Source organism: Electrona antarctica (genome assembly GCF_951216825.1).
Source record: "Electrona antarctica genome assembly, chromosome: 23".
Lineage (NCBI taxonomy): Eukaryota > Metazoa > Chordata > Actinopteri > Myctophiformes > Myctophidae > Electrona > Electrona antarctica.
In genome coordinates, this window is record NC_136804.1 from 37,975,457 (window position 1) to 37,989,670 (window position 14,214).

Below are 14,214 nucleotides of genomic sequence, written 5' to 3' on the forward strand. Positions count from 1 at the left end.
TTTGAATAGACATGATATTATCATGTCTATTCAAATGTATAAAAATGCGACGCATTGTGAGCTTGTAGATCGCCTATTTTCAAATGGCTGACAAACAAACAAACAAACAAACAAACAAACAAACAAACAACTCCCATACCTATTGAGAGAAATACAACAATGTCAAAGTCAAAGTCATACGATTAGTCACAGACGTTACCGCAGTGAAATTTGTTCTCCGCATTTCACCCATCTCTTGGAACGGTGAGCCGCAGCGTGCGCCGCGCTCGGGAATCATTCGTTGATTTGACCCCCAATCCAACATACATTGATGCTGAGTGCCAAGCAGGGAGGCATTGGGTCCCATTTGGTCTTTGGTATGACCCGGCCGGGGATCGAACCCCGACCTCCCAGTTTCAGGGCGGACACTCTAACCACAAGGCCACTGTCTGGTGTGCGAACACAGCAGCAGGCCTGCCTGGTGGAGACAATAAGTGACACTTTAGACACACTGACATACCGAAAACAACAGAACCGTCTCCAACAAACAGCAGCAGCAGCACATATTTACATAACGAGGTGTTACCGCCCTACAAAGCCAGAGGGCACTAATTACATCGTTGGTCTAAATTGAGTTATAATAACTAGGCTATAAAAAATAATGAACGCCTTGTGGTGCGTCTGCTTTGTCTTGTGACAAAGCTTCTGAGTTTAATTTTGTTTTGTTTTTTAGAGAAAAAAAGCAACTACTAAACCTAACTAAAAAAAACCAAGGCAGAGTGCAGTGACTACTGACTACATTCTGGGGGTCAAGGGTCAAATCAGCCATTCAGATTTGTGGGCATGATGATTATGTGAATATGAATGGGACCAGAAATCACGCTGGACCAGGCTGAAGTGATTGATTGAAGTATTTATTAACCGATTGGAGAATTACAGTACATTTCAAGCACAATTGTATACCTATAATTACTGGCTACAGTAGTTGAAAAACTCTAAAGCCAAATATCTCAGTTTCACCTCGAGTGTAGTTTCCAACTTACCGCACTCTGGCTTTGTAGGGAAGTGTAGTTTAATTTATAGCAGTCGTAGTCACTATAAAATCACGCCCGTGTGAAGTGAGGGGTGCTCTTATCATCGTATATCGTTGTGACGTAAAATAGACACTATTATGTCACCATTCATTCATTGTCAATGGGACACTATGGCGTAAAGTTCTCCATTCATTGTCAATGGGAATTTAATTTGTGTGTAGGACAACGTTTGTGAACAACATACACTGAAAGCTGGATATAGAAGAGGCTAGCGCCCCTCAAAAATACAAATATATAACGCACGTTTTTGCACTGTTGCAGAATCTACGTATCGCCATCAAGCGAACATCGACGACGAGATTGTCAGCATGGAGATACTGGACACCGCCGGCCAGGTGAGGCATGGCTGCTTTAACACACATTCTGGACGGGAACCCGTTTTGGTGTTTTAAAGATTATGTTATACTTTAGCTGTTGAAAAATAGCAGATCTACAAGCTCGTAGCGCAGCACCGAGTGCCGCGCTACGAGCTTGTAGGTCTGCTATTTTTGGACAAATCGTGAAGATGTGTTGCAAATCTTTGAATATGTATATTCTTTCAGCGCGAACGTTTTTAACTCAAATCTTTGCTTCTGAGGGGGGGTCCCTGGAACAACATATTTTCAGATGGGGGTCGGCGACCAATTACACATGATCTTGGAGGTCCTTGACATGGAAATGTTTGAGAACCACTGACATAGCAACTTTTTTAGTTTTTCAGAAAACTATCATGATGTGGAGTTTGCATGTTCTCCCCGTGTCCCCTAGGGTAGGTACCCTCTACAAAAAACATGCAGTAATCCTGGTCTCTAAACTGGCCAGCCGATGGAGGGAAAGGAACTGGTTGGAATAACGTGTTCCTTCCACGCGCTACGTCCAACCAGGGAAACTCCCCCTGTCAGGTGTAAAGGAGCAACTTGGGACACTCATGCATGAAGGAAGCATGAGTTCAAGTCCGTTGCTCTCCCCAGGTTGGCGGAGGGTGTGTAGAGCCCAGGATCACATTGGATAATTGACACAGAAAAATGGGTTACAAAATCGTGGGATAATAAAATATTGGAAAAAAAGAAAAGAAAACTATCATGATTTAGAAGACATTTGTAGAATCGTTCCCGGGTTAAGATGAGGTGATGACTGTGGACGGCTGCCACATTTACACCTAGACTAGCGGAGGTGTAATCAGGTGTAATCAGAGAGGCATCCCTCTAGACTAGCGGAGGTGTAATCAGGTGTAATGAGAGAATCATCCCTCTCTCGTTAACATTGTCTTCTATACCCCCACTGAGCCACAACGAGATTACGAGATTTGATTAAAATCCATAATAAAAAAAAACTACTTTTTTTCAACTTTTGTTTTCACTCACACAATTACTGCTAAAAAGTCTGCTAAAAATGAGAGAAAATCCGGTGTTTGGGAGGTTGTTATTCTCTGTTCTTACATCACGGTGTTTGGGAGGTCAGATTTGACTGAGAGCCTGCCATCGTGCAACACTCCGGCAGAGGAGAAAAACTGAATTTATTTATATTTTATCCTAGATGAGTTAATAGCACAGGCAGACTCTTCACATACTAGAGTGACAGACAATAAATGTCAAAGCTGAAATCGACATCCTAAATATGACAGTCCCTCAGTCAAATTCAGTCAAAAGTTAAGTCAACACTGGAGAGGATTTTTTTTTTTACAGTGTAGACTCACATTGTTCTTGGAAGAGAAACAAAAACGGACCAAAAGTGACGACGCTACAAATATGAAATATGAACCCCCAATTGGATTAACCCATTTAGACCTGAGGACGATTCTACAAATGCCTTCTAAATAAGTTTTCTGAAAACGTACCTCATGTTTCTATGTCAGTCGTTCTCAAACATTTTCATGTCAAGGGCCCCAAACATATATGCAATTGTCCGCCGACCCCCATCTGAAAAAATGTTGTTCCAGGGACGTCCCAGAAGCAATGATTTGATTTAAAAACGTTCGCTCTGAAAGAATAATATATTCAAAGATTTGTGCCACATTTTCACGATTTTTCTAAAATATAGCAGATATACAAGCTCGTAGCACGGCACTCGGTGCCGCGCTACGACCATGTAGATCTGTTATTTTTCAATAGCTATATAAAGTATAACATAATGCTTAAAACACCAAAAGGGGTTCCCGTGCTGAATGGATTAAGAGACAGAGCATTACTGCTATGTTGATTTGTGGAGAGAGTTAGTGGTCTTACTCATAAACTCATAAATCGCAGGTTCTGAAGCCGGTCAGGTTCAGAAGCCGGTCAGGTACACAGACGTCACACATAAGTAACTTTGTGTTACGTCGAGGAATGCAGCTTTTGATTCATTTATTTCTTTATTTCCTTCCTCTGCCAATAAGCATGAGCTCAGCCTCGACTCCACTCAGCTTTTTTTTTTAGATTTAAACGTTCCGACACACGAGCTGCGCTTAAGCCTCGTTACGTCCAGTCTGGCAGTCTGGCATTATAGAAGCAGCTGCTGAATCCGCTCAGGACCGTTCTGCCAAAAAAAATCACTTCCGAATCTTAACCCATTTAGACGATTCTACAAATGCCTTCTAAATCCTGACAGTTTTCTGAAAAACTGTCAGGATTTCTATGTCAGTCGTTCTCAAACATTTTCATGTCAAGGACCTCCAAAAATATATGTAATTGGCCGCCGAACCCCATCTGAAAATATGTTGTTCCAGGGACGTCCCCCAGAAGCAAAGATTTATTTTTAAAATAGCAGATCTTCAAGATCGCAGCACGGCTGCGAACTGACGCGCTGCAAGTTTGTAGATCTGCTATTTTTGAAATAGCCAAGGTGTAAAATAATGCTTTTAGCTAAAGTTCTAGAGGATTTCTTTATAATACTTTACCTCGCTTTACCAGGTGTGTGAGAGAGGGAGGGAGGGAGGGAGGGGGGATGGGGGACAGGAGGGAGGGGGGACAGGAGGGAGGGAGGGGGACAGGAGGGAGGGAGGGGGGACAGGAGGGGGGGGGGCAGGAGGAGGGAGGGGGGAGGGAGGGAGGGGGGACAGGAGGGAGGGGGGACATGAGGGAGGGGGGAGGGAGGGAGGGGGGACAGGAGGGAGGGGGGACATGAGGGAGGGGGGACAGGAGGGAGGGGGGACATGAGGGAGGGGGGAGGGAGGGAGGGGGGACAGGAGGGAGGGGGGACATGAGGGAGGGGGGAGGGAGGGGGTGATGGGGGACAGGAGGGAGGGGGGACAGGAGGGAGGGGGGACAGGAGGGAGGGGGGGAGGGAGGGAGGGGGGACAGGAGGGAGGGGGGACATGAGGGAGGGGGGGACAGGAGGGAGGGAGGGGGGACAGGAGGGAGGGAGGGGGGACAGGAGGGAGGGGGGACATGAGGGAGGGGGGAGGGAGGGAGGGGGGACAGGAGGGAGGGGGGACATGAGGGAGGGGGGAGGGAGGGAGGGGGGACAGGAGGGAGGGGGGACATGAGGGAGGGGGGAGGGAGGGAGGGGGGACAGGAGGGAGGGGGGACATGAGGGAGGGGGGAGGGAGGGAGGGGGGACAGGAGGGAGGGGGGACATGAGGGAGGGGGGGAGGGAGGGAGGGGGGACATGAGGGAGGGGGGGAGGGAGGGAGGGGGGACAGGAGGGAGGGGGGACATGAGGGAGGGGGGGAGGGAGGGAGGGGGGACAGGAGAGAGGGGGGACATGAGGGAGGGGGGGAGGGAGGGAGGGGGGACAGGAGGGAGGGAGGGGGGACAGGAGGGAGGGGGGACATGAGGGAGGGGGGGAGGGAGGGAGGGGGGACAGGAGGGAGGGGGGACATGAGGGAGGGGGGAGGGAGGGAGGGGGGACAGGAGGGAGGGAGGGGGGACAGGAGGGAGGGGGGACAGGAGGGAGGGGGGACATGAGGTAGGGGGAGGGAGGGAGGGGGGACAGGAGGGAGGGGGGACAGGAGGGAGGGGGGACAGGAGGTAGGGGGGAGGGAGGGAGGGGGGACAGGAGGGAGGGGGGACAGGAGGGAGGGGGGACAGGAGGTAGGGGGGAGGGAGGGAGGGGGGGAGGGAGGGAGGGGGGACATGAGGTAGGGGGGAGGGAGGGAGGGGGGACAGGAGGGAGGGGGGACAGGAGGTAGGGGGGAGGGAGGGAGGGGGGAGGGAGGGAGGGGGGGAGGGAGGGAGGGGGGACAGGGCTTTTTAGAGACAAGAATTTATAGCAAATCACAAGTCAGTGGAAAAATTGGAGAAAAAAGGAATGGTGATGGAATTCTCTAATAAAGTTATTAGGTCAATGAATAAACTGACAATTAGCCTAACCTAGCCTCTTACTATAGTAGCAAATTCTGATTTAAACTCAGAGAAATGACAGAGTTACCATGTGGGGGTCCCCGGGGGGTCCCTGTACGTTTGTGCCAGGCTGCACAACAGTGACACTTGGTGGTGAAAAACAAACCAAATGCTATTTCCGTGCTCGGACACAGCCAGGCAGTCGTTTAATATTTATCTTTAGCTCTGTAACTTCTGCTTTAAAACACACGTGCGTGCGTGTGTGCGTGTGTGCGTGCGTGCGTGCGTGCGTGCGTGCACACACACACACACACACACACGCACACGTGTTCATGCGTGTGCTGTGACCTCTGACCTGTAGGAGGAGCCCCAGCAGAGGGAGGGTCACATGCGTTGGGGCGACGGCTTCGTCATGGTCTATGACATCACGGACCGCGGGAGCTTCGAGGAGCTGGCGCCACTCAAGACTCTTCTGGAGGAGGTGAGGAAAACAGTCTTGATTTAGTCGACTAAAACTACGACGAAAACCTAATTCTATAAGCTTGTAGATCTGCCGTTTTCAGCATGCAAGTGTAACCATCAAGGCCCGCAAAAGCACATTTTAGTCGACTAAATCAACTGTAGATTTAGTCTGTAGATTTAGTCTAAATGTTCCCTCTAGGTGAAGAAGACTAAAACTAAATGTTCCAGTGATGTAAATAGGTTTTCAATGTAATGAGTCCCGGGATGCAGGGATGGTCTTTTAGAAATGAGTCCCAGGATGCAGGGATGGTCTTTTAGAAATGAGTCCCAGGGACATTTTATGAGTCCCACTTCAACCACGTTAGCAGTCATATTTAGCCATTTTTACAAATTGCAGCATTTAACTCCCATTTCATTTTATATGGTTATAATGTGGTTATATTCATGTAGAAAACAGAAGAAGAAATGATTATTATAATTAAAGCTAGCAAAATAAACTAGAATAAGAATCAGTACAGTAGTACAGTAGTGCATCCTGTGGATGCAGAGGTGGTTGTTTTATTGCGTCCCTTAACTATAAACTATAAAATTGGGATGCAATATTATTTTAATCTCTGCTGCAGGTGAAGAAAACTAAAACTAAATGTTCCCTCTAGGTGAAGACTACAACTAAAACTCAGACTAAATGTCCCCCGTAGGTGAAGAAGACTAAAACTAAGACTAAAACTAAACGTCCCCCCTAGGTGAAGAAGACTAAAACTCAGACTAAATGTCCCCCGTAGGTGAAGAAGACTAAAACTAAGACTAAAACTAAACGTCCCCCCTAGGTGAAGAAGACTAAAACTAAGACTAAATGTCCCCCATAGGTGAAGAAGACTAAAACTAAAACTAAACGTCCCCCCTAGGTGAAGAAGACTAAAACTAAGACTAAATGTCCCCCGTAGGTGAAGAAGACTAAAACTAAGACTAAAACTAAACGTCCCCCCCTAGGTGAAGAAGACTAAAACTAAGACTAAAACTAAACGTCCCCCCTAGGTGAAGAAGACTAAAACTAAGACTAAAACTAAACGTCCCCCCTAGGTGAAGAAGCCCAAGCACGTCCCGCTGGTCCTGGTGGGCAACAAGGCGGACCTGGAGCACGCCCGCCAGGTGGGCGTGGAGGAGGGCGAGCGTCTGGCGGCCGAGATGGCGTGTGCGTTCTACGAGTGTTCGGCGTGCGCGGACGAGGGCGGGGCCGTGGCCGAGGCCTTCCACGAGCTGTGCCGCGAGGTGAGCCTATACCAGTGTTGTTTTTGGCGGCACATTTTGATTTTAGTTTTAGTCGTATAGTCTCTTGAATAGCTTTCGTTTAGTTTCAGTCACATTTTAGTCACCTGGAATGTTTTAGTGTTTAGTCTAGTTTTAGTCGACTAAATATCATAAGATTTTAGTTGACTAAATCTACAGTTGATTTAGTCGACTAAGATGCATTTTGGCAGGCCTTGATGCCGTCGTAATGACTGTTTTAACACTTGCTGAAAATAGCCGATCTACAAGCTCGGTTGTGAGCTTGTAGATCGGCTATTTTCAGCATGCAACCAAGTGTAAAATGACTTATACTGGATCTCTTGTCCACTAGTCCCTTCCTAACATTTTAGTCTAGTTTTTATTTGTTGACGAAATTGACGGTATATTTAGTCATAGTTTTAGTCATCATTGCTTAGTTTTTATATGTAGTTTTTTGTCAGTGAAAAAAGGTAGTCGACGAACATTTTTTGTCAGTTTTAGTCGACGAAAACAAAACTGTACTATATTAGATTCAGACCGCGTCCATCTTGCCAGCAAGGTGCTACCTAGGTGCAACTTCCCATAGACAGCCCATTCATCCAAACAGAACAGTCCTATTTAATTGTATTAAACAACGTCAAAATCACCAACATTGAAGCTGTAGGGAAAGCTTGAATTATCCTCTTTCTATCTGCAAAGTGTTTGTGTCATAAAAATCCACCGTAGACATGTTATGAGCTATTTCCTGTCAAGAAATTCCTTGCAGGTGATTATTTTTCTAAGTGTCAGAGTTTGGAAGCGCTCGTTATCAGTAAAGCAACCTCCTGCTGCCTCCTGCATTATGTGCACATTCTAAACAGGTGGTACGCATGGGCCGTTGAGTGATGGTCAACGAGCACTTCCAAACTCCAGCACTTAGGAAAAAAAATATATCATGCACAGAATTTCTTGACAGGAAGTATAGCTCATAAGTTTAACATGTCTACAGTGGATTTTTATGAAACAAACACTTTACAGATTACAGAAGAGGATAATTCAAGCTTTTCGAACAGCTGCAATGTTGGTTGAGTTTGACGTCGTTTAATACAATCAGATAGGACTGTGTCAAGGACCCCCAAATTGAGACAAATTATCCCGCGGACCCCCATTTGAAAAGATATACCAGGCACCCCATTTTATTATTTAAAAAAAACACGCCTGTAAGGCAGGGGTTCTCAACCCGTGGGTCGCGACCCCTCGGGGGGTCGCCAAAATATTTTAGGGGGTCCCCAAATTATTAAAAAAAAAAGAAGTTTTTGTTAAGTTTTATTTTCACGATTTTTCAAAAATAGCAGACCTACAAGCTCGTAGCGCGCCACTCGGTGGCGCGCTACGAGCTTGTAGATCTGCTATTTTTCAATAGCTAAATTATAACAATGCTTAAAACACCAAAAGGGGTTCCCGCCCAAAATGGTTTAAGGTTATTGTAGCAGTCAATTTATATTGGGGGTCGGGAGGGGGCGGGGCGGGGGTCCCGAGACGTTGCCAAAGCATTTTCGGGGGTCCCCGGACAAAAACGTTGAGAACCCCTGCTCTATGATGATGATTTCCTGTTCCTTGGCTATATAGAAGTGTATATTTGTATGTCTCTAAAGTCTAAATGTTATGATGAACTGAACAAGGTGGACCCTCTTGTAAACAAGTCTAGTGCTTTACGGTGTCGTCCACTCACAGTTAACAGTTTTCTGCAAACTGTTAATAAATACTTCAATCAAATCAATCAAAACAATGCGAGTAGATCGGCTATTTTTATCAGAAAGTATGTTGTTCCAGGGACCCCCTCCCAGAAGTAAAGATTTGAGTTAAAAACGTTCGATCTGAAAGATTATATTATATTCAAAGATTTGTGCCACATTTAAGATTTTTCAAAAATAACAGATCTATAAGACTGCCGCGCTACGAGCTTGTAGATCTGCTATTTTTAAATAGCTAAAGTATAACATAATGCTTAAAACACCAGAAGTGGCATTTGAAAGCGTTTTAAGCGATGTAAGAGTCTAGTGATTATCGTGACGATATCGTAAAGTCGTCAATCATTATTTTTGGTCTAGATACTAACCTTCCCGTCCGTCTGTCTGTCCGTCCGTCCGTCCGTCCGTCCGCCTGTCTGTCCGTCTGTCCGTCTGTCCAGGTGAGACGACGGAAGGCCGTCCAGGGAAAGACGCGACGCCGCAGCTCCACCACGCACGTCAAGCAGGCCATCAACAAGATGCTGACCAAGATCAGCAGCTAGGGGGCGTCGGGGAGCCACAACACACCCACGCCGGCGTCATCCTTGGAGCAACAGAAGAAGAATCAACAGAAGAATCAACGGTTTCCAACCAGTGGTCCGGGGACCACCAGTGGTCCTCGAGGGGGTTCCAGGTGGTCCGGGGACCACCAGTGGTCCTCGAGGGGGTTCCAGGTGGTCCGGGGACCACCAGTGGTCCTCGAGGGGGTTCCAGGTGGTCCGGGGAACACCAGTGGTCCTCGAGGGGGTTCCAGGTGGTCCGGGGAACACCAGTGGTCCTCGAGGGGGTTCCTGGTGGTCCGGGGAACACCAGTGGTCCTCGAGGGGGTTCCAGGTGGTCCCCACAACCCACATGCACCCTAAATGATGGAGAGTTATTGGTAACCAAATGGACCCTTATTAGATCTTTAACTCTTGAGAGTGTAAAATTAATCATTGTACGCTCTCAAGAGTTGTTGTTTAAGGGATTGTGACATAAAAAAAACCAAATTGTATTTTTTCTTAATTTGTTTTCTGAGCTCAATTGCACCTAAAAAAACCTGAACTTTTAACATTCAGTAGGTTTTCTGTGGTCTGAGGTTTTCTGGCTCAAACAAGTGCTCTGATTTTCCTGCTGTTTGTGATGTCACAGCCTGCAAATGCCATATATGTCAATGGGATTTGCCAGCAGATGTCACTGTTTTGCCTGTTTTTCATTGCAGCTCAAAAGGCTTCTAAACTCCAGAGAAAACTCCAGACCAGTAAATCCACTGAATGTTCAAAGTTCAGGTTTTTTGGGATGTAAATGAGGTCATAAAACCTACAAGAAAAAACAAAAATAAAAATAAATGAAAATGAATGTCATGAAACCTTTAACATCTGCATTACTTATAAAATAATTGTTATTTTGACCAACGTTTGCCTGTTATCTCTCCTAATGGTACCAACATCAATACAACCTGTTATCTCTCCTAATGGTACCAACATCAATACAACCTGTTATCTCTCCTAATGGTACCAACATCAATACAACCTGTTATCTCTCCTAATGGTACCAACATCAATACAGCATGGAATCCAACAACAAAATGTTTAGTTTTTGATCTCAAATGGTGGTTCCGTGGCTCAAAAGACCAACAAAAATAATGGGCCTCGATATGAAAAGGTTGCTATAGAATAATATAAATGTTCTCAAAAATGATTTATTGGCTCCAGATGTATTTGTCGACGTGGAGAGAGAAGTTAAATATTAGGATGGTCATTTTTTTTCCAACACAAAAAACAGCCGATCTACAAGCTCACAATGCGTCGCCATGTGACGCATTGTGAGCTTGTAGATTGGCTGTTTTCAGGTCACACAAGCACAAACTTTGAACAGGTCTGCTCCCTCTAAACAGTACGACCGTAGGGACAGTCTGCTCTAAACAGTACGAGCGTGAGGACAGTCTGCTCTAAACAGTACGACGGTGAGGACAGTCTGCTCTAAACAGTACGACCGTGAGGACAGTCTGCTCTAAACAGTACGACCGTGGGGACAGTCTGCTCTAAACAGTACGACCGTGAGGACAGTCTGCTCTAAACAGTACGACCGTGAGGACAGTCTGCTCTAAACAGTACGACCGTGAGGACAGTCTGCTCCCTCTAAACAGTACGACCGTGAGGACAGTCTGCTCTAAACAGTACGACCGTAGGGACAGTCTGCTCTAAACAGTACGACCGTAAGGACAGTCTGCTCTAAACAGTACGACCGTGAGGACAGTCTGCTCTAAACAGTACGACCGTGAGGACAGTCTGCTCTAAACAGTACGACCGTAGGGACAGTCTGCTCTAAACAGTACGACCGTGAGGACAGTCTGCTCTAAACAGTACGACCGTGAGGACAGTCTGCTCTAAACAGTACGACAGTAGGGACAGTCTGCTCTAAACAGTACGACCGTAGGGACAGTCTGCTCTAAACAGTACGACCGTAGGGACAGTCTGCTCTAAACAGTACGACCGTGAGGACAGTCTGCTCTAAACAGTACGACCGTGAGGACAGTCTGCTCTAAACAGTACGACCGTGAGGACAGTCTGCTCTAAACAGTACGACCGTAGGGACAGTCTGCTCTAAACAGTACGACCGTAGGGACAGTCTGCTCTAAACAGTACGACCGTAGGGACAGTCTGCTCTAAACAGTACGACCGTAGGGACAGTCTGCTCTAAACAGTACGACCGTGAGGACAGTCTGCTCTAAACAGTACGACCGTAGGGACAGTCTGCTCTAAACAGTACGACCGTGAGGACAGTCTGCTCTAAACAGTACGACCGTGAGGACAGTCTGCTCTAAACAGTACGACCGTAGGGACAGTCTGCTCTAAACAGTACGACCGTAGGGACAGTCTGCTCTAAACAGTACGACCGTGAGGACAGTCTGCTCTAAACAGTACGACCGTAGGGACAGTCTGCTCTAAACAGTACGACCGTGAGGACAGTCTGCTCTAAACAGTACGACCGTAGGGACAGTCTGCTCCCTCTAAACAGTACGACCGTAGGGACAGTCTGCTCTAAACAGTACGACCGTGAGGACAGTCTGCTCTAAACAGTACGACCGTAGGGACAGTCTGCTCTAAACAGTACGACCGTAGGGACAGTCTGCTCTAAACAGTACGACCGTAGGGACAGTCTGCCCTAAACAGTACGACCGTGAGGACAGTCTGCTCTAAACAGTACGACCGTAGGGACAGTCTGCTCTAAACAGTACGACCGTAGGAACAGTCTGCTCTAAACAGTACGACCGTGAGGACAGTCTGCTCTAAACAGTACGACCGTAGGGACAGTCTGCTCTAAACAGTACGACCGTAGGGACAGTCTGCTCTAAACAGTACGACCGTAGGGACAGTCTGCTCTAAACAGTACGACCGTAGGGACAGTCTGCTCTAAACAGTACGACCGTGAGGACAGTCTGCCCTAAACAGTACGACCGTGAGGACAGTCTGCTCTAAACAGTACGACCGTAGGGACAGTCTGCTCTAAACAGTACGACCGTAGGAACAGTCTGCTCTAAACAGTACGACCGTGAGGACAGTCTGCTCTAAACAGTACGACCGTGAGGACAGTCTGCCCTAAACAGTACGACCGTGAGGACAGTCTGCTCTAAACAGTACGACCGTGAGGACAGTCTGCTCTAAACAGTACGACCGTAGGGAGAGGTCTGCATTATTATTAGTCTGGGGACCTGCGACCGACTTGTGCCTGTTGCATTTCTTACGTAAAAATTAACAAAACCAAAACAAAAGCAGTGTAAAATAACTCTTTGCATGCTCGCTGCGCCAACGCACGCAAACCTTCATGTATGGCTGACGGCAGACACATGAGTCAGATAGTTCAGTGGTTCCCAAAGTAGGGGTCCTTGAGAGAGTTCTAGGGGGTCCCCAGATACATTATAATTAGGAACCAAATAGACCCTTATGGGTGTGTACAAATGGAACCAGATTTTGGTTCCATTTGTACACTTTGAGTTAAATTAACTTTGATTTTTACAATATACAAAATTATACATTGGGGGTCCCAGAGATAGAAATGCCATTACATGGGGGTCCGTAGCCTAATTCAGGTCAAACTGGGGGGGCCCTTGAAATGAAAACGGTTGATAATCCCTGCTAGAGCCGTGAAAGCCTTCTCTTTATGGAGGTCCTTGGCATATATTTTCAAATGGGGGTCCTTGACATGAAAACCACTGCTATAGCTTCTCTCCGCTGCATGTAAGCTTCGTTCGTCAGGGAATGCTTCGATACCCTCCGGGGGTCTGCTGTGCTGCGTGTACTTTTCTTTCGTTCTCAGAGCCGCCGCGAGGGTCGAGAATTGTTTTGTTGTCGAGGCATGAACAGAATTTATATTATTGTTGCATATAAATCTCTCCGTGCTGCCGGAACGTCTGTCAGCCGTCCATTTTATGTGTTATCATGACCTCCAGGACACTCAATGTCGTCCAAATGACTCATTCAAAAGTTCTACCTTGTTTTGGTGACATCAAACAAAATGTCCCCCACATTATTGTCCTCTCCTTCATTTGGTTCCATTTAGTTACGACACACTCAGAGTTATGGGAGTTAAAACGTTTGAGATTCAGGACCACTGCACACTAAAATGGAACAGAGACTTAACACTTTCAGGGCTTTAAATTAATATATCCATCCTACCGAGGCTGCCTAGATTGTTTTATTACCTAGCACAGGGGTTCTCAACGTTTTTGGCCGGGGACCCCCGGAAATGCTTTGGCAATGTCTCGGGACCCCCGCCCCGCCCCTCCCGACCCCCAATATAAATTGACTGCTACAATAACCTTAAACCATTTTGGGCGGGAGCCGGGAACCCCTTTTGGTGTTTTAAGCATTGTTATAATTTAGCTATTTAAAAATAGCAGATCTACAAGCTCATAGCGCGCCACCGAGTGGCGCGCTACGAGCTTGTAGGTCTGCTATTTTTGAAAAATCGTGGAAAAAAAATTAAAAAACTTTTTTTTTTTTTTTGTTTGAAAATAATTTGGGGACCCCCTAAAATAATTTGGCGACCCCCCGAGGGGTCGCGACCCACGGGTTGAGAACCCCTGACCTAGCATATTATATAAGCTGAAGTATTTGCGCCTTTAGTCCATGAAAACAGTTCCATGGGTTGTTGTCGAAGAGAAAAAATGTGCGACCATCGCGACCCGGGAACAACACCAACAGTCAGCCTGGGCTGCTGTAGTGCAGTCAGAACCACCGTTCAACTTGCATTGAACTCATTTTCCCAGAAGCCCTTGCAGCCTGGGCTGCTGTAGTGCGGTCAGAACCACCGTTCAACTTGCATTGAACTCATTTTCCCAGAAGCCCTTGCAGCCTGGGCTGCTGTAGTGCAGTCAGAACCACCGTTCAACTTGCATTGAACTCATTTTCCCAGAAGCCCTTG

The 14,214-nt window shown here is 46.8% G+C and overlaps 1 protein-coding gene across 1 annotated transcript in view; it reads left to right on the plus strand.

Annotated features, from left to right (window-relative positions):
- rerg (RAS-like, estrogen-regulated, growth inhibitor) overlaps window positions 1-9,367 on the plus strand; it is a gene marked incomplete at its 5' end in the record, with an annotated part of 19,243 nt that extends 9,876 nt beyond the window's left edge. Inside the window, 4 exons of the mRNA XM_079494798.1 lie at window positions 1,335-1,408; window positions 5,673-5,792; window positions 6,854-7,042; window positions 9,210-9,367. Coding sequence (XP_079350924.1) covers window positions 1,335-1,408; window positions 5,673-5,792; window positions 6,854-7,042; window positions 9,210-9,311 — 485 coding nt within the window. The 3' untranslated portion in view covers window positions 9,312-9,367. The remainder of the gene's footprint in view (window positions 1-1,334; window positions 1,409-5,672; window positions 5,793-6,853; window positions 7,043-9,209) is intronic.
- Window positions 9,368-14,214: the final 4,847 nt, after the last annotated feature.